The sequence below is a fragment of the Pseudophryne corroboree genome, chromosome 7, assembly GCF_028390025.1.
Source record: "Pseudophryne corroboree isolate aPseCor3 chromosome 7, aPseCor3.hap2, whole genome shotgun sequence".
In the NCBI taxonomy this organism is placed as follows: Eukaryota; Metazoa; Chordata; class Amphibia; order Anura; family Myobatrachidae; genus Pseudophryne; species Pseudophryne corroboree.
This window is the reverse complement of record NC_086450.1, coordinates 128,664,455-128,690,313: the sequence shown is the minus strand read 5'-3', so window position 1 is coordinate 128,690,313 and position 25,859 is coordinate 128,664,455. Positions and strand designations below refer to the sequence as shown.

The following is a 25,859-nucleotide window of genomic DNA, read 5'->3' as shown; positions in this document are numbered from 1 at the left end:
CCTTTGAGCCTGAAAACTACAGGGGAGAGCCTGGGGAGCTGTCTTCCAGCTGCACTGTGAAGAGAAAATGGCGCCAGTGTGCTGAGGGAGATAGCTCCGCCCCTTTTTCGCGGACTTTTCTCCCGCTTTTTTATGGATTCTGGCAGGGGTATTTATCACATATATAGCCTCTGGGGCTATATATTGTGATGATTTTGCCAGGCAAGGTGTTTATATTGCTGCTCAGGGCGCCCCCCCCCCAGCGCCCTGCACCCATCAGTGACCGGGGTGTGAGGTGTGCATGAGGAGCAATGGCGCACAGCTGCAGTGCTGTGCGCTACCTTGGTGAAGACTGAAGTCTTCTGCCGCCGATTTTCCGGAACACTTCTTGCTTCTGGCTCTGTAAGGGGGCCGGCGGCGCGGCTCCGGGACCGAACATCAATGGCCGGTTCCATGCGGTCGATCCCTCTGGAGCTAATGGTGTCCAGTAGCCTAAGAAGCCCAAGCTACCACCAGTTAGGTAGGTTCGCTTCTTCTCCCCTTAGTCCCTCGCTGCAGTGAGTCTGTTGCCAGCAGATCTCACTGTAAAATAAAAAACCTAAAATATACTTTCTAGGAGCTCAGGAGAGCCCCTAGTGTGCATCCAGCTCAGCCGGGCACAAGAATCTAACTGAGGTCTGGAGGAGGGTCTTAGTGGGAGGAGCCAGTGCACACCAGGTAGTCCTAAAGCTTTCTTTAGTTGTGCCCAGTCTCCTGCGGAGCCGCTAATCCCCATGGTCCTTACGGAGTCCCAGCATCCACTTAGGACGTCAGAGAAATAGAAAAGTATGCTACGGCCCTCTTGCTCAAGAAGTGGATAGATGAATGAGAGATCTGAGATGCGGTCACATGTCAGGAGACATAAAACTAAGGGCGCGTGGATACATGCCTATACAGATGGGTCCATGAGTAAAAGACTGGTTAAGTGCATGCAAAGAGAGGCACATTACAGTACCCACACTTTTATGGATGACCATCTAGTTTAGTGAATAATGAATATAGAACATGGAGGTTCTATAATACGCAAGAGCAATAAAGAGTCCTTATCATCCAATGATCAAAGCAAAGAGAGCATACAGTAGCTTTCTTACACGGTTGAGTCACATTATTAAGACCACCTCCTACATTTGACGTCGCCAGCGCGCAGCCCATGAAGTACGTCACGTGTCGTGCACTGGCTTGGTGGGTAAATAAGGTGTGCGATAGGCCGTCCACACACATATCACTCATTGTGGTCATGGGTAAAAGGGGTGATTTATCCAAGTTGCAAAAAGGGATGCTTATTGGCTTTTCAGAACAAGGGTGGCAGTATTTCTGAAACAGAGCAGTTTGTGAATAGTTTGTGTGCTGCTGTGGTGAAGGTATATCATGACTGGACAAATGGCACCATTGCGAATAATGGACTGGGAAACTGCAGAGCACCACGTGCCATTGATGTGAGAGGTGAACGTCAACTATGAAGGTGCGTGAGGGCCGACCGACACGCTGCAATGGAGCAGCTCACTGTCAAAATGAATTTGGGGGCTACCAGACATGTGTCTAAAACAGTTCAGCCGGTCTAGCTGCTGTCTGTGCTGCACACGGCGGTTACTCTGGCTATTAGCTGGTGGTCATAATAATGTAACTCAACCATGTATTTATAGATACTGATCCCAAAGGAAGGATGACATCAAACTGGGAAAAGAATAATGCCCATCATCTTCTGATTATACTAATGGTTTATGTGATCTGTAGAGATGGTGATAGGACAAATGTAACATCCTCTCTTCTAATGACAATTTCATTGCTCATAGTTCTTGATATCCAATACATTAATTATTTTTGGGAGAATTTATTTTCCTTTGACATAGCTACCCCTAATCTACGTAATAAAGCATCAATTTCCAAGAAAAAATGTATGGAAATATCTGGATGCTGCAGAAAAAATGCAGACACTGAAAACTCAGATGACTTTAGTAAGTACAGTACTGAGAGCAATAGAGGGAAAAAATGCTACTAAACTGACAACAGCAAGTTGAAAGCAGTAGAAAGCACTACATATCTTTAAGGTTAGGGGCAATTTTTGAGAGCTTCCTTCCACTTTTCATACTACTTAAACAGTTTAAAAAAAATAGTGACTCCTTGGATGCAATAAAAGTTTTGAAATCAAAAGTAAAGTATATAAATTTTATTTAGTCCTCTTTTTGATGTAATGTTTTAGATAACAGTCTTCCTTCTTGATGAAGAAGCAGCCAACTCAGGAGACTTGGGGCTGAATATTCTCTCCAAATTCTCCCAATTAGACTTGGTTTCACTTTTTGGTAGAGACAAGGGGTAAACACTGCCTCAAGGAGAAGTGGACTCTAGAATGAAATCTATGGCATAATGAAATGAGCAGTGAGGTGGCAGGATGGCTGGACAGATGGACGGACAAAGCAGCCATAGAAATAAGTTAAATGAGTATGACCATCAACACACATTCCAAAACCCAAAGATTCCGAGATGAGAATTTGACTTAAGCTCCAATCAATAAGGGTGACTTTGTTGGAGCAAGGATAAACGCAGACTAACTGTATTCAATCATTTTGGAAGGACACTCTCATATGATATGAGATGCAAAAGTGTTTGTTTATTAAATCCTGGTTTAATCCACAAATACAGAATGGACTGTTTAACATACAAAGAAAAGTTGTTGCATTATATACATGTAGTGGCGGATCCAGGAGGGCGATCAGGGGGATCTAACACATATAGTATGTGCCAGATCTCTCTATGTGGAGATTCAAGTGTATATAATTACACTGCAGAATAGCATAAAGAAAACATAGAGGCAACGTAGAGCTGTAGCTTAGCAGTATTACTGTTAAATGCTAATATTGAATTGCCCTACTCAGGACCGGCGCTACCATTAGGCATCTTTAGGCAGCTGCCTAGAGCGCCGGCCACTGGAGGGCGCCGCTTAGTCAGCACAGCAGCACATTAACATGAGGGATGAGTGGCCGCCAATGTCCCCCCGCAACTCACAGTACTGTTTTTTTTTTTATATATATATATATATATATATATATATATATATATATATATATATATTTCTGCGGGTTCCAGAGGGGCGGGGGGATTGAGGATAAACGCCGGCAATTGATCAGCGGCTGCAGCCGCCCGACCCTCACCAGCCGCCCGCCTCTCACCAGCGTCAGCGTCCACCATGAACTATGGAGCCGACACCAGCAACAAGAGCAGTGCCTCCCCGCCAGCGGCAGCAGTGCTATCCTGGGCAGCACCATGATCGGGGAGATGGTGGCAACAAAAGCAATGAGCAGTATTCCCTCCATGGCTTCCTGGCCAGCGGTAAGATGCCGCTGCCTGGAGTCACACCCTGGGGAAGTGAAGAAAGTTCACCCTGGCTGGGGGAGGAGGGGGGTTGGATTTATGTATGTATGTATGACTATGTATATATGGAGGCAGTATATATATGGAGGCAGTATATATATATGGATGTATTTATGGAGGCAGTGTATGGATGGATGGATATACTGTATGTATGTATGTATGTATGTATGGAGGCAATGTGTGTATGTATGTTTATATGAAAGGTAGTGTATGTATGTATGTATGTATGTATGAGAGGTAGAGTATGTATGTATGTATGTATGTATGTATGTATGAGAGGCAGTGTATGGATGGATGGATATACTGTATGTATGTATGTATGTATGTATGTATGTATGTATGTTGTATGTATGTATGTAGGCAGTGTGTGTATGTATGTATGAGAGGTAGTGTGTCTATGTATGTATGTATGTATGAGAGGCAGTGTATGTATGTATGTATGTATGTATGTATGAGAGGTAGATTATGTATGTATGTATGTATGTATGAGAGGCAGTGTATGGATGGATATATGTATGTATGTAGGCAGTGTATGTATGTATGTATGTATGTATGTATGTATGTATGTATGAGAGAGGCAGTGTATGGATGTATGTGAAAGGCAGTCCATGTATGTATGTATGTATGTATGTATGTATGTATGTATGTATGAATGAGAGAGGCAGTGTATTTATGAGAGAGGACAGTGTATGGATGGATGGATGTGGGAGGCAGTGTATGGATGTATGAGAGAGGCTGTGTATGTATGTATGTATGTATGTATGTATGTATGTATGAGAGAGGCAGTGTATGGATGTAGGAGAGACAAAATCAAATAGAAAGAGATAGGCAGCTGGTTAGTCACGTGCCAGGATCTGGGAAGGGGGTACCCATGAAATAATTAAGGATGGTTTTGAGAGATACATACTTGTTGTAGTCAATGCAGTCAGATGACTGGGAAACGTATAAGACTCTGCCTAATCACTTTAACCTTACTGACTGGGAAAGTGGGTAATTGATAGTGTTGGGGGGCAGTAGGGAGATGTTTTGCCTAGGGTGCCAAGAAACCTTGCACTGGCCCTGGCCCTACTTATATACTATACACTATATTAATGTAATATAATGTCATAGACACACAAAAGAGAATAGTGTCTTGACTGTTATTAATACATGTGTAAAGTCACATTTACCACATAAAATATAATTAAATACAAACACAGATACAAAATAAATTAAATACAAACATATTGTTTTTTGCTTTAAAAATCAATTAGGAATCTTCTTTCCTAACACAGTATCAAATAAGTAATGGAAATAGACTGCCATGACTTCATTTAAAATAACAGTCATACAAATGAAGGAGACTAAAGGGGACCATCTGCAATCAGCCATTGAAAACCAGCTAATTAGTACAGTTGATCGTTAATTCGTCATCATCATTGGATCTCACCTGAAAGGTTGGATATACATCTGCCTCCAGGTCTATCCAAGTTGTAATTGGTGAAAACGCAATTACTGTATGCGTCCTGTGCATGGCAAACTCTCCTACCCCCACTCCCTCCACTCTAAGCTGAAGGAGCCGTAAATGTAAACTACAACAAAATCTGTATACAGAGATGTACGTACGCATGTTGGGTGCACAGTCAGGCACAGCACAGAAATTGAAAACTGTACGTGAGCTTATTATATATAACTTCAGAACAGTCAACATTAACATACCTGTACCATTGCTATTTCATTGGTGATCAAACCATATAGGATAACAATGTTACACTCCTTAATATCCAAACCTTCTTCAGCCACACTAGTTGCAATTAGTAAGTTGAGTTCTCCAGTACTAAATTTGTGAATCACTTTTTTTTGATCATTCTGAAACAAAACAATGACATTTCATGTTATACCTATGCAGTAACAGTAGAAGATGAACACATTATTCTGGCTTTCCATTCTGTGAAAACACAGCAGACGCTTGTACAAATAATTTAATGTCTGATTTTTTTTTTTTTTTAAATACAGATGAGTCCTGATAAATCAATACACCATGCAGCACGAGATGTCTGGTGTAAGTGAGCCACCAGCTGTAGTACAACCCTGCTAACGGCGGGCTTCTTTTTTTTTTTTTTGCTGAAAATGCGTGTTAGTTGCAACGCAATGCTATTTATCCTTAATACTGTATGTAGCTCTTAATAACTTTATAAAAGTCCAGCGTTATCCCCAACTGTGCGTGTCTCCCAGATCGGGATCTGGACTATAGGTCAACAATGTCTAGGTCAACATTCAACAGGTCGACCCTATATGGTTGACGTGCATTAGGTTGACACTGACAAAAGGTTGACATGGACAAAAGGTCTACAGATTCAAATGGTCGACATGGCAATTGTCAACACACATCCTTAACTATCCATGTCACAAATCATAACCTTTAGTAACTTTGTGTCGAGAGAAGCGAGATACCGCGCCAGGAACATGGCGAGCAAAGCGAACCCGCGAAAGGTCACATTTGTACAAATGGTGGTCCCAGATGGGGGGAGCCTGTCACCCAGGGCCGGCTATACCATTAGGCAGCTGCCGAGGGGCGCCGGACCCTGAAAAGCACCACTGAATTCATCTAGGAAAAACTGAAGGATAACACAATAACCCCAAAAATGCAAAAAAGTGTCACCCATTTCTACGTTGACCATCGACATGTCGACATTTTGTCCACGGCGACTTTTTCCAGTGTCGACGTTTTGTCCATGTTGACCTTTTGTCAATGTCGACCTACTGCATGTCAACAATATGGGGTCGACCTAATGACTGTCAACCTAGACACAGATTATCACAACTGGAATAACTGTCAACTAGTTATTTTGTTTCACATCTGTTTACTTTAAAAGATTGAAGCGTGGTCACATAAAACTGTAACTTACCTGTGGAGCAGAATTTAGTACAATATTTCAGCTTATAAGAATCACCAACTAGATAGGCGATATGTTATCCAAAACTTTTTCCATTGAATGAATGCAGCTGTGTGAGGCTGTGACACTGAAGACATTATTCTCAGAGCAATAGTTGTGTATCAGTTTTAAATTTTATTGAATCTCCTATATAATAGCCCAGATCTGTGACTCTGTGCCTGTGTGTATAATGCTGGGCGGAGTCACAGCTCTGGGCGGAGTCATAGTCACAGATCTGGCCTAATAGCTAGGACCCATACCCGGGATCTCCAGCCTGCTGCCAGAGTAGCTCAGGAGAATAGAGCAGGATCCAGGTGTGCAAGGAGGGGGGAGCGGCGACCCGGCGGCACAGGGAGGGGGCGTTAGCTGTCCATCTGTCATTCATCTCGCCCCGTCCTCAGTGCGGCGGCCGTGCACGGGGAGTATGGGTGGGGCGGCGACGGGGATAGCAGCAGCAACGGCGGTGCCGCGTGACAGTCGCAGCACAATCACAGCGCTCCGCTGCCATCTGCTCAGTGTGCTACAAAGCACAGAGCAATATACAGCAGCAGTCCCCCTCGCTGGCCTGTAAACCCTGTTCGTCCATAGAGGCCCCGGCTCCCGCACACCTGCTGCAGAAGGGGCAGTGTGGCCCCTGACCTTCGCAGTGCCCATCCACGCCTTCTTCTGGTGCAGCAGGTTCCCCGTTAGAGCCCCCCACTCCAGCGTCCGCAGAGGGTAGGGGAGGAGCGGTGTGGGGTGAAAACACAGCAGCAGCAGAGGAGGGGGAGGTGTCACACAGGCCCTGTCCTACCCCCTCTCTGGTGCCAGCTCACGCCCTGCCCACCAGTCACGCAGCACCCCCCCTGCCAGAGAGAGGGAGTGGGGGATGCTACAGATTACTGCCAGGCTGTCTGGGGGCTGAGGATGTCACACCTTCTATGTAGCTTCCTCTATATTTGGTGCCATTCTGCTGTGGACAATGGTGGTCCCCGGTCACTTGGGCTGGGGGAGGCCTCCACAGGATATCTAATTCGCACTCGCCCCTCCCCCACGCGGCACCCCTGCACACAGGCGGGGGTAAAAACTGTATTTGTGGTGTCTCACTGGGAACCGGTCAAGATCTCAGCAGTCAACATACCAACGCTGGGATCCCGACACTACTCAGAAGGCTGACACTGGCATCCCGAATAGTGTCACAAGACCAGCGTCGGAATCCCGACACCGAGATCCCGAACGTCCACTCACCAAGTGCCAGGAAGGCTATGCCACGGTTTTAGGTTTAGGCTGTGGGGGGAGGGTTAGGGTGAAGACGGGCAGGTTAGGATTAGCCTGCGGGGAGGGTTGGCTGTGCTAGGTTTAGGCTGCGGGAAGGGGGGTTAGGTTCAGGCACCACAACGGAGGGTTAGGGATAGGCTACGGAGGGTGGGAATGGAGGGTTAGGAGGCCATGTGGGGAAGGTAAGTATACTTACCTTCCCCTGTCGGGATTCTGATAGTCCGGATGCTGCAGTCGGTATTCTGACTGCTGGCATCTGACCGCAAGTATTCTCTACCCAACCCCTTATCTGTGTATGCCTATTTCTGGCATCTCCGGGCACGGCGCTACTACAGATGGAGCCTCCGTTATCTTTACTGGCTGAGGCATTAGTCGCGATCTGGGCATACGCAGCGTGCCTGGGCACAAGGAGGCTTGCCTAGTCTTAGGGAGGCGCACAGAGCATTTGGCGTTACCTTTAAGTGTAATGCCTGCGATCATCCACCAGATGTCGCTTTTTAAAATCACCATTGCACATGCGTGTGGTCTTCATTAAAATACAATACTGAACTACAGTGCAAGAACTACTTTACTGGTGCATCTCATTACGCTACAATATGCTACAGTATGTCATACAGTATATTACAGTGTACAGATGCAAATACAGTAGTACAGTATATACAGACGCAAACAAACGTGATAAAGCCACAGTATAGTCCATTGACGTTACGAATATGTGACGTCCAAGTCCCGAAATCATCACATTAAAAATAGTCGTGTACAGTACTGTATACAGACGCAAACGAACGTGTTACAGGGACAGTATGGTCTATTGATGTTAGGGATATGTGAGCGTACAAATCTCATAGCCATTACGGCATAATCAAAACCAATGGGCTTATGCATCTGTCATGCGGCGACGTGTCCAAGTGGTGAAGTGTGCCGCTTCCCACGCTTAGAGTCCCGGGTTCGATTCCCAAATGCATGTTCAATTTTTCCTGACACTGTATTAATTTTTTTATTTTTGTATCTATTGTGCTTTACCTTCACATTCAATAGAAGTGTGCACACAAGTTTTACATAAAGCAGGGCAAAGCTGCAGGACAGTATCTAAAATACACAGCAGCTATGAGGATAAAGGTTCTATGCACCGTATGGTACACATACAATACTGTAGCAGGCCAGAGTCAATTGAAATGGCTACCAACCGTGACAACTTGCCTCGTGGAATCCCTCAGCTATGGAGCGAGCGATGGCATAAGTTTTGCAAGTTACAGGGCAATGCTGAAGGAGCGTCTGAATCCCCTAGCTAAAATACACAGGGTTGATAGGGATAACCGAGCTCTATGCACATTACAATACAGCGGACTCGACTGACCGCATAGCAAACTGACAAAATGGCTGCCGCCCGAGTCCCCTCACCTCGTGGAAGCCCTCACACATGGAGCGAGCAACGGCATAGGTTGTGCAGGCTCAAGGTGAATGCTGAAGGAGCGTTTGAATCCCCTAGCTAAAATACACAGGGGCGATAGGAATAAGCGAGCTCTATGCACATTACGATACACCACACTCGATTGCATAGCAAGTTGACAAAATGTCTGCCGCCCGTGACCCCTTGCCCCATGGAAGCTATGGAGCCAGCGATGGCATAGGTTTTGCAAGTTACAGGGCAATGCTGAAGGAGCGTCTCAATCCCCTAGCTAAAATACACAGGGTTGACAGGAATAAGCGAACTCTATGCACATTACGATACACCGGACTCGATCGCTTTACAAGTTGAGAAAATGGCTGCTGCCCGTGACCCTTTGCCCCGCGGAAGCTCTCCGCTATAGAGCCAGCGACGGTATAGGTTTTGCAAGTTACAGGGCAATGCTGAAGGAGCATCTCAATAACCTAGCTAAAATACACAGGGTTAATGAGGTCCCGTATAATGAACAATTAATATAGTGTATACAGACGCAAAACGTGGAGTTTAAGCTACAGTACAGTATGATCCAATGAAGTCAGGGATACAGTACAGTATAGTATGTGAGCGGCCAAGTCCCCGTAGCCATTAGGGCATAATCTAAAACCAAAGGCAAGGGATCACTGCTTACTGCACATTCAGACATGAGCTTGTGTATCTGTCATGCCTTTTTTTCCCTGACACTTTATTAATTTTTTTTTCTATTGTAATATACTGTACTGTAACTTTACATTCAGCAGAAATACTTTATGCAGACAGGTTCTACATGAATCAGGGCAATTCTGCAGGAGCGTCTCATTACTCTATCTAAAATACACCTCGACTATGGGTGGGGATACAGTGAGTCCTGTCACCATAAGCTGTCTGCTGTACTGTACAGCAGATAGTGCGTGTGGAATGCATTTGTGTGTTTGTAATAAAAAATCATTTACTGTACATTTAATGTATACAGTATACAGTACCTCTAATACACATTTCCTTTGGAAAAGACTGTACAGTCCTGTACATGGAGCATTTTCTTTACTGATCCATTTATTTGTGATTATCTGGCTCTGTGATTGAGTCTGGCCTGCTAGTGTACTGTATGTGTACCATACGGCGCATGCGCATGGAGCTCGCTTATCCCCATATCCACCATGCATTTTAAATAGCGGAATGTGACGCTCCTGCCGCTTTGTCTTGATTTATGTAAAATCTGTGTGCACACTTCTATTGAATGTGAAAGTATATTACTATAGATCACGAAATGAAGAAATAAAATTTAAAGTGTCAGAAAAAAAATAAGATTTTAAACCTACCGGTAAATCTATTTCTCCTAGCCCGTAGAGGATGCTGGGGACTCCGTAAGGACCATGGGGTATAGACGGGCTCCGCAGGAGATAGGGCACCTAAAAAGAACTTTGACTATGGGTGTGCACTGGCTCCTCCCTCTATGCCCCTCCTCCAGACCTCAGTTAGAGAACTGTGCCCAGAGGAGATGGACAATACAAGGCAGGATTTAGCAATCCAAGGGCAAGATTCACACCAGCCCACACCAATCATACCATGTAACCTGGAACCTACATAACCAGTTAACAGTATGAACAAAAAACAACAGTAACGGTCCAAGACCGATGTCAACTGTAACATAACCCTTATGTAAGCAACAACTATAGACAAGTCTTGCAGAGTTTCCACACTGGGACGGGCGCCCAGCATCCACTACGGACTAGGAGAAATAGATTTACCGGTAGGTTTAAAATCTTATTTTCTCTTACGTCCTAGAGGATGCTGGGGACTCCGTAAGGACCATGGGGTTTATACCAAAGCATTCAATCGGGCAGGAGAGTGCGGATGACTCTGCAGCACCGACTGAGCAAACGCTAGGTTCTCATCAGCCAGGGTATCAAACTTGTAGAATTTAGCAAAAGTGTTTGACCCCGACCACGTCGCCGCTCGGCAAAGTTGTAAAGCCGAGACGCCTCGGGCAGCCGCCCAAGAAGAGCCCGCTTTCCTAGTGGAATGGGCCTTAACCGAATTTGGTACCGGCAATCCAGCCGTAGAGTGAGCCTGCTGAATCGTATTACAGATCCATCGAGCAATAGTCTGCTTTGAAGCAGGCGCGCCAATCTTATTGGCCGCATACAGGACAAACAGAGCCTCTGTTTTCCTAATTTTAGCCGTCCTGGCTACATACATTTTTAAGGCCCTGACTACGTCCAGGGATCTGGAATCCTCCAGGTCACCAGTAGCCACAGGAACCACAATAGGTTGATTCATATGGAACGACGAAACCACTTTAGGCAAAAATTGCGGACGTGTCCTCAATTCAGCTCGATCCACGTGAAAAATCAAGTAGGGGCTCTTGTGTGATAGAGCCGCCAATTCTGACACTCGCCTTGCTGATGCTAAGGCCAACCACATTACCACCTTCCAGGTAAGAAATTTCAACTCAACCTTGTTAAGCGGTTCAAACCAGTGTGATTTTAGGAACTGCAACACCACGTTCAGGTCCCATGGTGCCACTGGAGGCACAAAAGGGGGCTGTATGTGCAGCACTCCCTTTACAAACGTCTGGACTTCTGGAAGAGAAGCCAATTCCTTCTGAAAGAAAATCGAGAGGGCCGAAATCTGTACCTTAACCGAGCCTAATTTCAGGCCCATATCCACTCCTGTCTGTAGGAAGTGGAGAAGACGACCCAAATGAAAATCTTCCGTTGGTGCATTCTTGGTCTCACACCAAGACACATACTTTCGCCAGATACGGTGATAATGTTTTATCGTCACCTCCTTCCTAGCCTTTATTAAAGTAGGGATGACCTCTTCCGGAATCCCCTTTTTTGCTAGGATTCGGCATTCAACCGCCATGCCGTCAAACGTAACCGCGGTAAGTCTTGAAATACACAGGGCCCCTGCTGCAACAGGTCTTCCCTCAGAGGAAGAGGCCAGGGGTCTCCTGTGAGCATCTCTTGTAGATCCGAGTACCAAGCCCTTCGAGGCCAGTCTGGGACAACGAGTATCGTCTGTACTCTTCTTCGTCTTATGATCCTCAACACTTTCGTGATGAGAGGAAGAGGAGGGAACACGTAGACCGAGTCGAACACCCACGGTGTTACCAGTGCGTCTACTGCTACTGCCTGAGGGTCCCGAGACCTGGCGCAATACCTCCGAAGTTTTTTGTTGAGGCGTGACGCCATCATGTCTATTTGAGGAGTTCCCCAAAGACGTGTTACGTCTGCAAAGACTTCTTGATGAAGTCCCCACTCTCCTGGATGGAGATCGTGTCTGCTGAGGAAGTCTGCTTCCCAGTTGTCCACTCCCGGAATGAAGACAGCCGACAGAGCGCTTACATGATTTTACGCCCAGCGAAGGATCCTTGTGGCTTCCGCCATCGCGACTCTGCTTCTTGTCCCGCCTTGGCGGTTCACATGAGCCACTGCTGTGACATTGTCTGATTGAATCAGAACCGGAAGGTTTCGAAGAAAACTCTCCGCTTGTCGAAGGCCGTTGTAAATGGCCCTGAGTTCCAACACATTGATGTGTAGACAGGACTCCTGGTCTGACCAAAGACCCTGAAAAGTCCTTCCCTGTGTGACCGCTCCCCATCCTCGGAGGCTCGCTTTCGTGGTAACCAGGATCCAGTCCTGAATCCCGAACCTGCGACCCTCCAGCAGGTGAGCACTTTGCAACCACCACAGGAGGGACACTCTGGTTCCTGGGGACAGAGTTATTTTCCGATGTAAATGCAGATGGGACCCGGACCACTTGTCCAGAAGGTCCCATTGAAAAGTCCTTGCATGGAACCTTCCGAAGGGAATGGCCTCGTAGGCCGCCACCATTTCCCCCAGAACTCGAGTGCATTGGTGAACTGACACCCTTTTCGGTTTTAGCAGGTCTCTGACCATGTTCTGGATATCTTGGGCTTTCTCTATTGGGAGGAAGACCTTCATTTGTTCCGTATCCAGTATCATACCTAGGAACGGTAGTCGAGTTGTCGGAATCAACTGTGACTTCGGTAGATTTAGAATCCAACCGTGTTGCTGGAGCACTCTCAGAGAGAGCGCCACACTGCACAGCAATTTCTCTCTTGATCTCGCTTTTATCAGGAGATCGTCCAAGTATGGGATAATTGTGACCCCATGCTTGCGCAGGACCACCATCATTTCCGCCATTATCTTGGTGAAAATCCTCGAGCCGTGGAAAGTCCAAACGGCAACGTCTGAAATTGGTAATGACAATCCTGTACAGCGAATCTCAGGTATTCCTGATGGGGGGCATATATGGGGACATGAAGGTACGCATCCTTTATGTCCAGAGACACCATAAACTCCCCCTCCTCCATGTTGGCTATTATCGCCCTGAGTGATTCCATTTTGAATTTGAATCTTTTTATGTACAGGTTTAGGGATTTCAGATTCAAAATCGGTCTGACCGAACTGTCCGGTTTCGGGACCACAAATAGGGTTGAGTAGTAACCTCTTCCCTGCTGGGAACCTTGATTATCACTTGCTGTATACACAGCGTTTGAATTGCAGCTAACACTACATCCCTGTCCGATGTGGAAGCTGGTAGGGCCGATTTGAAAAATCGGCGCGGGGGCACCTCCTCGAATTCCAATTTGTAACCCTGGGAAACTATTTCCAACACCCAGGGATTCAGGTCCGAACTGACCCAGGCCTGACTGAAAAGTCGAAGACGTGCCCCCACCGGTGCGGACTCCCTCAGGGGAGCCCCAGCGTCATGCTGTGGGTTTTGGAGCAGCCGGGGAGGACTTTTGTTCCTGGGCACCTGCCGAAGCAGGTGCTCTCTTGCCTCTGCCCTTACCTCTGGCGAGGAAAGAGGATCCCCGACCTCTTTTGGACTTGTGCGACCGAAAGGACTGCATCTGATAGGGTGTTACTTTCTTTTGCTGTTGGGGAATATATGGCAAAAAATTTGATTTACCTGCTGTAGCTGTGGAAACCAGGTCCGTCAGCCCATCCCCAAACAATACATCCCCCTTATAGGGTAGTACTTCCATATGTTTCTTGGAATCCGCATCACCCGTCCATTGGCGAGTCCATAAGGATTTTCTCGCTGAGATAGACATGGCATTGGCCCTAGAAGCTAGCAATTCAATGTCCCTTTGAGCATCCCTCATAAATAAGACTGCGTCTTTTATATGGGCTAGAGTTAGGAATATAGTATCCTTATCCATAGTATCAAATTGATCTGTCAGCTCATCTGTCCAAGCTGCAATTGCGCTACACACCCATGCCGACGCAATCGTCGGTCTTAGCACAGCACCCGTATGAGAATAAATACCCTTTAAGGTAGTTTCTTGCCTGCGATCTGCTGGGTCTTTAAGGGCCGCTGTGTCAGGAGACGGTAGCGCCACTTTCTTGGATAAGCGCGTCAGGGCCTTGTCCACAGTGGGGGGTAATTCCCAAATCTCCCTGTCCTGCTTAGGGAAAGGGTATGCCATAAAAATTATTTTCGGGATCTGCGGTCTCTTATCCGGAGTCTCCCAAGCTTTTCCAAAGAACTCATTTAATTCATGAGATGTGGGAAAATTTATAATCTGTTTCTTTTCTTTAAACATGTGTACCCTTGTGTCGGGGACTGAGGGTTCATCCACAATATGCAACATATCCCTTATTGCCACAATCATACACTGAATGGTTTTAGTCACCTTAGGGTGCAATTTTACTTCGTCATAGTCGACACTGGAATCAGAATCCGTGTCGGTAGTAGTGTCTTGTGTTAAGGGACGCTTTTGAGACCCCGACGGGCCCTGTGAGTCGGTCCAATCTGAGGATTGACCGCCTGATGTCCCCCCTAAACCAGCCTTATCAAGCCTTTTATGTAAAGATGCCACACTTGCATGCAACGTATGCCACATGTCCATCCAATCTGGAGTCGGCACAACCGACGGGGACACACCACTCATTTGCTCCACCTCCTCCTTGGAGAAGCCTTCCGCCTCAGACATGTCGACACACACGTACCGACACCCCACACACACAGGGAGTTACCTATAAGGGGACAAAACCCCAACCAGGCCCTTAGGAGAGACAGAGAGATAGAGTATGCCAGCACTCACCCAGCGCTTAAAAACACTGGAATATATGACCAGATAGCGCTATTATATGTTTATAATTGTAATCTCCACTCACTGCGTCGCCAAAGTGCCCCCCTCCTCCTTTTTCCAACCTGTGAAGCTCAGCAGGGGAGAGAACAGGGAGCCAGCGTTTTCTCATGCAGCCTCTGTGGAGAAAATGGCGCTGGTTAGTGCTGAGGATCAAGCCCCGCCCACCCGACGGCGGGCTTCGGTCCCTTCATCATATACTAATAAAATGGCGGGGGTCCGCGGATTTACTGTCCCACAGCCTAATCCATCGTATTTATGGCCAAATCGAGGTTTATTGCTGCCCAGGGCGCCCCCCCCCCTGCGCCCTGCACCCTTCAGTGCCTGCTTTGTGTGTGTGACTGCGCGCTTACCTCATGAAGATCTGATGTCTTCTGCCGCCTGAAGTCTTTTCCTCAATACTCACCGGCTTCTATCTTCGGCAGCTGTGAGGAGGACGGCGGCGCGGCTCCGGGACGAACCCCAGGTGAGACCTGTGTTCCGACTCCCTCTGGAGCTAATGGTGTCCAGTAGCCTAGAAGCAGTGCCCAACTTTACAAGCCAGCTCTGCTTCTCTCTCCTCAGTCCCACGATGCAGGGAGCCTATTGCCAACAGGACTCCCTGAAAATAAAAAACCTAACAAAATTCTTTTTCCACAGAAAACTCTGGAGAGCTCTCTGCAGTGCACCCATTCTCCTCTGGGCACAAGATCTAACTGAGGTCTGGAGGAGGGGCATAGAGGGAGGAGCCAGTGCACACCCATAGTCAAAGTTCTTTTTAGGTGCCCTATCTCCTGCGGAGCCCGTCTATACCCCATGGTCCTTACGAAGTCCCCAGCATCCTCTAGGACGTAAGAGAAATAAACATGTATTTGCACTTTGGGTAATCAAACCCGGGACTCTTAGCATGGGAAGCGGAACACCTCACCCCTCGGACACGACGGCTCATGACAGATACACAAGCTCATGTGTAATTGATACTGTAAGCACTTGGACGCTCATATTGGACAATACATACTGTACTATATCCCTATCGTTAATGGACCATAGCTTGTAACACATTCTACTGTACAGTATATCATGATTTGCGTCTGTATAAACTACAGTATTGCTTTATTAACACATTTGTTGCGTCTGAGTCTGTACACACTAACATGGCAAAGGACAAGTGTTTTAACACGTTCGTTTGCATATCTATAAACTTTTTTTTTCTTTACTCTCTCCGTCTGACCATTGGTCTGTGTGTACAGTATGCAGTATGTACATTCGTCACTGACCATTTGCCAGAGCTTGTAGATCAATCCGCCGCTATTCGCTCTAAAGTACTGGATTAGTGGAGCATTAGCCACCCAGTGGTGGAGATGTGTATTGCGTGCTGAGTATGTAGTCGTGCCTCAACGCACCTGTCCGTGCATAAACTCAGCAACCTAAGCTTGTGACTAAACCTCCGTTTAGGCGGAGAAACAGCAAAGTTAACGGAGGCTCCACCTGTATACTGCGGCTTACATTACTTCTCCTGCTTGCTGAGCAGCAGCAGTCGACTCCCATTACCTGGAAGTCCCTCTTCGTGTGCTGCTGACACAGAGGGATGGGGAACAGGCTACTTTCACAGCACTACCTGCTGCTGTAATGTATACAGCAGACAGCGCTACTTCTGTCAGCACCTATAAGACAGCTAATTGGGGCAGCTGCGGCCGGTGCGCCCACACAGCAAATGCGCAGTGGGCGAGGCACTGTCTGTACCACCCTAGTTACGGCCCTGCTAGTTGTCATTAACTCCTGTGTGGAATTGTTTGTAAATATAACCTTTACTGGGACAGGCTCTACCTGGACTGCGACCCGCATATTGTTTCTGTGCTGCGTTTACCTCTTGTTCCTGTGTATTATCTACTTCTGTGTACGGTGAAAAATAAACCATTACTTCGGTTTCATATGCTCGTGTATGGGTGATTAAAAGAACCCCATATAGTCACAGTGAGAAAATAGTGTCCTACAAGACTATCACTGAGCATCTGAAAATGACTTGTAGCCTAATTCACAATGTTAACAACTACCATAGTAAAGGCGGGATGTACTAAAGGAAAAGATGTGGTAAAAACCCTGTTTTCGCGGTTTTTATCGCATTTCCATATGTACTAAGCCCTTGATTCCTGGGCTTCAGAGTGGAGGGTAAAGCAGAATCATATGGGCTTCTTTCCACATTCAGCACCAAGAGGGATCTAATAGGAGTTGGTATGCAATTAGTATCAATGCAATGTTTGGTGTAGTGTACTGGAGAAAGTTAGTACATCCTGCCCTAAATCTGGAAATAGTGACTAGAAATGTGAACAAAAACAAAACATGACACTCTAAAATTAATCATATATAGTTAACATTCTTTAGACTGGTCTACTGCACATCATATTGACACATTGAGGAGTAAAATCTATAGGAAGCTACAGCCATTCCCAATTTAAATATATTTTTATATGCAATTTCCTTAAAAAATGCTTAAGACACAAACCTACACACACACACACACACACACACACACACACACACACACACACACACACACACACACACACACACACACACAGATCTCATTCTGCCTTTGCTACTGATAAATATTTGTGTACAGTACTGTACCTGAGTCATTGATATATAATCACTGTTGCTCCCTGCTCCGATAAGATAATGTGCATGAATGCCCACTTCTCTGAATTTCTCATTGTCTTTGATCCACTGGCACAGAGCAACTGCACTCTGTCGAGTCTTTGTAAATACAATTCCTCTGGCTTTGTTATTCCTGGTGAATTCTTCCATTATGGCTCTTCTCAGTTTAGAAAGCTTCTCATTCTCATAGGCTTCTTTTGCAGCCAGCCGCTCCAGTTCTTTCCTGTGGTCTGCATGTGTAAAGAGTAAATGTTCATTATTTTTTCTATGCATGAACTCTCTTGATGCATATGGGAAATGCAGCCAAACCTCTGAAAATGGCATTTGCGGAGGTCTGATCACTTTTTGGTATTGATGCATCCTGTCCTATATACCTCAGAGTTTCAACGTTTTCTGGTCTTCTACGGGCCTCATGCCTCAGTGAAGTCACAGGTTCAATTTACATTCTCCTGACAATTTACATTCTCAGGAGTACTGCTCCAGCTCACAAAATGAGTAGGACAACTGGTGACTTTAAATCTAGTTAGTCACGGTGCTATATGTACACAGTTTTTGAAGGAACTCGGCAGGGGGGTTGTTCCAAACATCTTGGAGAACTAAACACAGATCCTCTGTGGGTGTAGTCTTGCTCAAACCTTCATGTAATCTCATACACCAGCAGCTGTCCGGAGGGGTCTGGGCTTGGCCTGTGCAGGGTGTGGGAGGGGCTAGCACAGGACCCCACCCCTTTGCCGGCATGCAGTATATATAAAGCTTATATATGGCCTGTGCAGGGTGTGGGAGGGGCGAGCGCACCCCTCCATTGTTGCGCAGTATATATAAAGCAGCTGAGCCGGTTTTGTGCTTCCTCTTACCAGCATCATCTGCAGCCCCAGCAGCGACCCCTCCTCCTCCCGGTCACCGCACTGCTCACCCCACACAATGTCTCATCCCTTTCTGGTGGACTGATTCACCTTCTCCCCTGGAGGAGCTCCGTTTGGGACACACACACACACCCTCTTATGTACACTGCACCCCCACCATATACTGCCCCTATATACACCGCACCCCCATCCTCTTCCATATTCTGCACCCCACACCATATACTGCCCCTATATTCACACTGCACCCCCATACCCCCTCCATATGATGTCCCCTATATACAGGGCACCCTCTCCTCCATATACTGCTCCCTCTGCACCTCCTCCTCCATGCTATGTTGCCATCCAGGGACTCAGCAACAAGAAGCAGCAGTAACCAGGAAACAGATGCAGGAACCACCAGACGGTCCCACATTGCTCAGAGCGGAGACATCGGGGACACATGTGGCCACATACCGGCAGGGGGAGAAGGTGTATCCGTCTGGCAGGAAGAGGTGAGACCCTGTGTGGGGTAAGCAGTGCGGTGACCGGGAGGAGGAAGGGTCGGTGCTGGGGCTGCAGATGATGCGGGTGAGGAGGAGGCAAATAATCTCCGCATTGATTATTGCAATCGTCCTCTTACTGGTCTTACTAAGAAGAGGCTCTCACCATTACAATCCATTCTGAATGCAGCTGCGAGGCTAATATTCCTCGTTAGACGTTCATCGTCTGCAGACCCACTTTGTCAGTCCCTCCATTGGCTACCGGTATTCTACCGTATTCAATATAAAATACTGTTACTTACATACAAGGCTATTAACCATACTATACCAACATACATCTCTTCACTTATCTCAAAATATCTCCCAACACGGCCCCTTCGCTCTTCACAAGATCTAAGTCTCTCATCCACACTCATTACTTGCTCCCATGTACGATTACAGGACTTTCTGCGGGCTGCACCCACTCTGTGGAATGCCCTACCACGTACAATAAGACTCTCCTCTAGTCTTCAAACCTTTAAGCGTTCCCTGAAAACTCCCCTATTCAGACAAGCTTATTAAATTACAGAACCGATCACATTAACTTCATAGCTCTCCTATCCAATTATATCCCCACAGTACAGTACAAACATATCCCCCACATATTTTCTTTCTTCACGCTCCCGTCCTCCTGACCCTGGTTCATCACTGCTGTGATGTGATATCATGCAGCCCACCAAGAACCTTTACAATCTGGTGGACAACTATGCAATAGATAGCACCTATCCTCGTGTATCAATGCCTATTTCCCCATAGATTGTAAGCTTGCGAGCAGGGCCCTCCTACCTCTATGACTGTTTTTACCGAGTTTTGTCTTCTAATTGTGTCCAGTTGTAAAGCGCAACGGAATTTGCTGCGCTATATAAGAAACTGTTAATAAATAAATAAATAACCGGCTTAGCTGCTTTATATATACTGCGCACCAACGGAGGGGTGTGCTTGCCCTTCCCACACCCTGCACAGGCCATGCCCAGACCCCCTCCGGCCAGCTGCTGGTGGCTACTAGTGTCCTCTACCCCCCAGACTGGCCGGGAGCCGTGCGGGGAATGAAAAGCTTACACCTGCCAGTACTGGTGTATATAGTGAAGCATCATTATATCCTGCCCATTACAGATACACAGCATCCATATTTATAAAAGGTTAATGATACACACACACACACAGACACATACACACTCAGCATGACAAAGCCCCAGCTTGCAGCAGCAGGAGTTCCAGTAAAGCGGCAGCTCGTGTGTGAGTAGTGACCGCCCTCCTAATAATTGGCCTAATTCAGACATGATCGCTAGAAATCGATTTTTGCACTGCTGTGATCAGATAGTCGCCGCCTACAGGCGGAGTGTATTTTAGCTGTGCAAGTGTGCAAACGCATGTGTAGCAGAGCTGTACAAACAGATCTTGTGAAGTCTCTGCACAGCCCAGAACTTACTCAGCCACTTCGATCACTTCAGCCTGTCCGGGACAGGAATTGACGTCAGGAACCCTCCTTGCAAATGCATGGACACGCCTGCGTTTTTCCAGTCCCCTCCCTGAAAACGGTCAGTTACCACCCACAAACGCCTTCTTCCGGTCAATCTCCTTGCGAACGGATCCGTCGCACAAACCCATCGCTGAGCGGCGATCCGCTTTGTACCCATGTGACGCGCCCGCGCATTGCAGTGCATACGCAGTTCAGACCTGATCGCAAACTGTGAGATAACGCAGCCTAGATATCAGGTCTGAATTACCCCCATAATCCGGCCCCAGTGTCCGTCATTTTGACAGGCTTTTAACTAGTCTGATATAATACAAAATATCAGGCAGATGGGGTAACAGGCATTTGTGCTTACCATAAAATAAATCAATAAGAAACTTATCAGTCTCCTCGATTTTTACAGGAACTTCAGACTCGTTCAGCAGGACGGTCTTCTTCTTTTCTTCCATGTAGAATTTTTGCAGGTGACTTAACGCATCATTCATACGGATTGTGTCATTGATCTGCAAAGCATCGTTGTACTTCTTCAGGTGCTGCGCACATACATGCTGTTTGCGGTTCCCTTCCTTGGCAGCTGCGTACATCATTTAAATTGTAAAATGATTAAGCATGCAATTCACATAGTATCATTTTCAAAACTGTCACTGAGTCTAGCAGAAGTGCCAGTGATTGTTTGCATATTTGCAACTTTTTACAATGTTAGTATAAAAACAAAAAAAACCTTTATATCCTTAATTTCAGAAAGGGACTCAAATAGTGTGGGTGCTTTTGCCGAAGTTAGGGCATTCTGAGGTTTATTTACTAAGCTTTGGATGGAGATAAAGTGGACTAAGATAAAGTACCAGCCAACCATCTCCTGTTATTTTTTAAACCCAGCTTCTGACATGGCAGTTAGGAGCTGATTGGCTGGTACTTTATCTCCGTCCACTTTATCTCCATCCAAAACTTAGTAAATAAGACCCCACTGTCACTTGTTTTGCCAGGAAACTCAGTCATCATCTCCTCTGACAACATGCATTTATATTTGCATGGGTCCGGACAATAGACCTGATTGTTGCTGAGTTGCAAGCAAAGCCAAAAAGCACACAACTGGGCAAAACCATGTTACACTGCAGGTGGGGCAGATGTAACATGTGCACAGAGAGTTAGATCTAGGTGGGATATGTTCAAACTGAACTCTAAACTGCAGTGTAAAAATAAAGCTGTCTAACATTTGTGGGATACATGCAAAAGCAGCCAGTATTTACCCTGCACAGAAACAATATAACCCACCCAAATCTAAATCTCTCTGCACGTTATATCAGCCCCACCTGCAGTGTGACATGGTTTTGCCCAGTTGTGTGCTTTTTGGATTTGCTTGCAACTCTGAATCAGGCCCAATATCCCTACAGGATACAGATATAACAATTCAATTGGAAAGAAGTTTAGTAATGATGGCGCTTAAACTCAAAACAGGTAAGTACCAATAGATGGTGCCTACACTTAAATGTTTTATTTATTTATCATATATTTCCTCCTCATTCCCTTTTTTTTTAGTTTAAACGGCATCATTACCACACTTTTTTCCTTATGAGTTGTTATTTCCTATCTCCTTGGTGGGGAAATTAGTGGTTCTTAGGCTGCCAGAAGGCCCACTATTTGTGTTTTACAGGAAACAGATATAGTTTACTGACCTAAGTGCCAAGTGATCTGACCTATTCCCAGGTTGAACTAATATATGTCTTTATGGCTTTCCTGTCTTCAAATGTGCCATCAAAACTCTTCTCTTCACCAAGCTGATCACCCTTGCTGATAAATCACCAGCCTGTGCAATTGCCAACTCTGCGCCCCTCTCCCTGTGTGCCTACCCCCAGCCCCTCTAGGAGGTAAGCTCTAACAAGTAAAGTTCACTCTCCCTCTGTTGGCCCTATCTAATTATAAAAACTATCTGTAGATCTGTAAAGTTGTGAACCGGTATACAGTATCTAATTTTGCTGATATTCCACCTGCAACGTATGGCGCTACGGAACCCTTGTGGCATGTAAGAAATAAAAGCTAATAATTGGCATGTGAAAGAAAAGCAGAAAAATAGGGAGGTGGGTGCACATTGCTAGCCAATGGGTGAATGTAATTGACAAATGCTTTTATTTCCATTGCAGTGTTCTCATTCCACAGATGATTATTTTACCTGTATTTTCTTTCTGAACAACCCACTGTTCATAGGACTGTGATCCTTGCTCAGATGTTGGATTTAAATCACTAAACTTTTCAATAGTCAGCATCAGATATTTAAGTTTATCCCCAAATGGATTCTGTAAAAAAAAAGTACCATAAATATATAAGCAGGAGTCACAAAAACACAGATTCAATACCGATTGCTCAGTTTGCTGTTTGACATGGGTCATGAAAAACATTTTAAATTTAATATAATATGTGCTGCCAACATTCTGCTTTGTCTGATAAGTGCCCATGGCCACACTTTCTGATTGGATGCTGAAGCTTTGTATAACTGCCAGCTGATATAGGAAATGCCTATCCAGAGCAGGAGGTGCTATAGTGGCTCCTTAGCTGTTACTGTGCAGATACAGGACGACCTGGACATCAGTGAGTGGAGAAACATAAACTGCCTTAGCCTGTTGGTGGAAATAATCACTGCAAATTGACTACAGAAAATTACTCAACAAGACGTAAATACAGACTTGAATGCAAGTTGATTGTAATTGCTCCCGCATTGTGTGTACGAAACTAATTGTGTATGTTCGCCACTGCTGAGCTGTACAAATCTCTGTGGCCAATATGCCTCTATCTGTAGACTTGGTTTGATACCCTTCATCAATTTCCACGCTCACCAGTTCTGTTCTTGGTGAAAAGAGATGCATCTGAAGAAGGTCTGTGTTCATTTCTAGATAATGAAATTAGTTACAAACTGGGTTGGAAAGGATGAGTCTACAGGGTCCCTCTTCATTTAGCGGGGGCCACAGAACCTTTTCTCCCACAGAAAGGACTACATTGTTACACAACCTTGGAGGTAGCGGAAGTTCAGCCTCAGACTATACTAAACATTTTCTGTTGTCTAATTGAATAGGGTTCCGTTTCCTCCTAATGCAGTGACTCCAAGTCATAAACTCCTCTCTCATATTGGGTAGGCATATTCAAAAACACTTCTGCCCCTCTTCCTATTTGTTTTAAGCAGGCAAGTGGCAGAAAGAAAGAGATAGATATTGTTAGGCTATTGAGGCCATCGGAGAGAATGCCAGAGCAAGGGGTACAGTGATACCCAGGTAAGTAGAAGTTTTTTATATTTCGACACAAAACTAAGGCCCAAATGTACTAAGGTTTAAAAAGTGATCAAGTGGAGACTTGTAAAGAACGAACCAATCAGTTTCCTAACTGCCATATTACAGGATGTGTTTGAAAAATGGCAGTTAGGAAGCTGATTGGCTGGTACTTTATCACTCTTCATCAGTCTCCACTTTTTAAGGCTTAATACATTTGGGCCTAAATCCTCAGTTTGTGTTAAATTATTTTGTCTCAAAAGAGATAAGGTATAGTATGTGCCATGTTTATCATATATAGGACAGTACACAACAGATTGGTCACACAGATGAACACATTAGTTTTAATGAAAACTAACTTTGTTTCTTAAAGAATACACAGCCTTTGTGGACATATAATAGAAGTTACAGACTATATGGAAAATACACATACCTATAGCTCTATGGGTTTATTATATTTAAATATTAATACAAACATAGCATTTCAAATGTAAAAAAACAAAACTGAGGAAATAAATGCCCACATAAACGGATTAATTCATAGAACATATTTATTTCACAAATAGCGTAATCAATACCTTCTTGTTATCTTCAGCAATATCAACTTTCTTGTAAGGCTGTTTCACCAGACTGGCGAGCTGATCAATGTGTTTTTGTACAGTCATGATCCTAGAATCAAGGTTGGCACAAATCTGGAACAGCAAAACAATCAATCAAAGACGACAAGATTATTGGCTGCTTTGGCAACTTGATCTCTCTCCAAGGCTTGAAACATCTCCCCTGAGATAGATAACTAGGGGGCACAGTTACTATTTCTCCAGATCTTTGTCACAAACTACTGTAAATCGATGAGATCCAGAGAAAATAACTTTTAAAAGAAAAGATTAAAGACTAAAACTACCAAGTAAGAGAAATAGCAAATACAAGGGAATCTCCTATTTTCATGTACAGTAATTGTTCGATAGAAAATGCATTTATATCAACTTTTGGCAAAGTCCATCTGCTAATACCATGGGAGGGTATTTCACCTAAGTTTTAGGAAGAAAGCTGCACAAAGCCTCTAAAGGGCCCCATACACTAGTACGATTTTACACAATTTCATACAATTCCGATATATCCGTCTGATATAGTGTATGAAATTGTGTACAATCGTATGTGTTTTTAGATCGTATCCAATCTGATGCGCATCCCCGTGGCTGTCGGAGAAGATCCCCTAGGTCGTTGGTGCTGCACTAATGATATATCGGAATTGGATGGAATCGGATGAAAAAAGTGTGTTTTTTGTGCACGTGATATATCGCATGCAATGTATCACAGGGAAGTTTGACTGGCATTCTCAGGACACTCCCAGCCCCCGTAGCCCTCTATCTAGCCCATCAGATATATCTCATGGTACAATTGTATGCCGTACGATATATTGTATGCGATGTATAGCGGCTGCATCAATCGCATGCGATATATCTTATGCAAAAATAGCACAAAAGTACCAAATCGTATGGAATCACTCCTGGGAAGGTCCCGGGGGAGTTCAAGGGAAATTACATCCGACTTCAGCCTCAGACATATCATTGTAGTGTATGGGGCCCTTAAGAGTAGTTGGTGTATATGATGTCAGTAGATACTGTATAAGGACGGCAGTTATTTTGACATTATTTTCTGCTACAAGGAATAGCGGAATGAGTCTCAGGCTGTGTACACACGATGCAATATTTCTTTAAATTTTGACTATATAGTCAAAATCGTAAGAAAATATAGTGCATATCGCGCCATGTGTATAGTCCTTGCGATACTGATGTGCAGTCCCGCGGGATTGGCATCGCAAGGAAAAACAGACAGTGCAGGCAGCCCAACATTGACTATATCAGCAGGGCCGGACTCCGGCCCCTTCGAATAGTCAATGTCGGCCTGTGTGGCGCATCGCGCCGTGTGTACACAGCCTTGATATGGAACTCAATATCACTGCTGCCAGGTGCTCTCCTGGAGAGATGTGCTGCAGACTAACCAACT

General features: G+C 45.4%; 1 protein-coding gene across 5 annotated transcripts in view; it reads right to left on the bottom strand.

Moving 5' to 3' along the window:
* Positions 1-25,859, bottom strand: part of IFIH1 (interferon induced with helicase C domain 1) — a 133,647-nt gene that overhangs the window by 31,935 nt on the left and 75,853 nt on the right. For all 5 annotated transcript variants that reach the window (XM_063933629.1, XM_063933627.1, XM_063933628.1 and 2 more), the window contains exons 9-13: positions 24,431-24,544; positions 22,766-22,889; positions 20,954-21,172; positions 17,717-17,973; positions 5,086-5,235 (exon numbers count right to left, since the gene is read on the bottom strand). In XM_063933629.1, the coding sequence (XP_063789699.1) occupies positions 5,086-5,235; positions 17,717-17,973; positions 20,954-21,172; positions 22,766-22,889; positions 24,431-24,544 (864 nt within the window). The remainder of the gene's footprint in view (positions 1-5,085; positions 5,236-17,716; positions 17,974-20,953; positions 21,173-22,765; positions 22,890-24,430; positions 24,545-25,859) is intronic.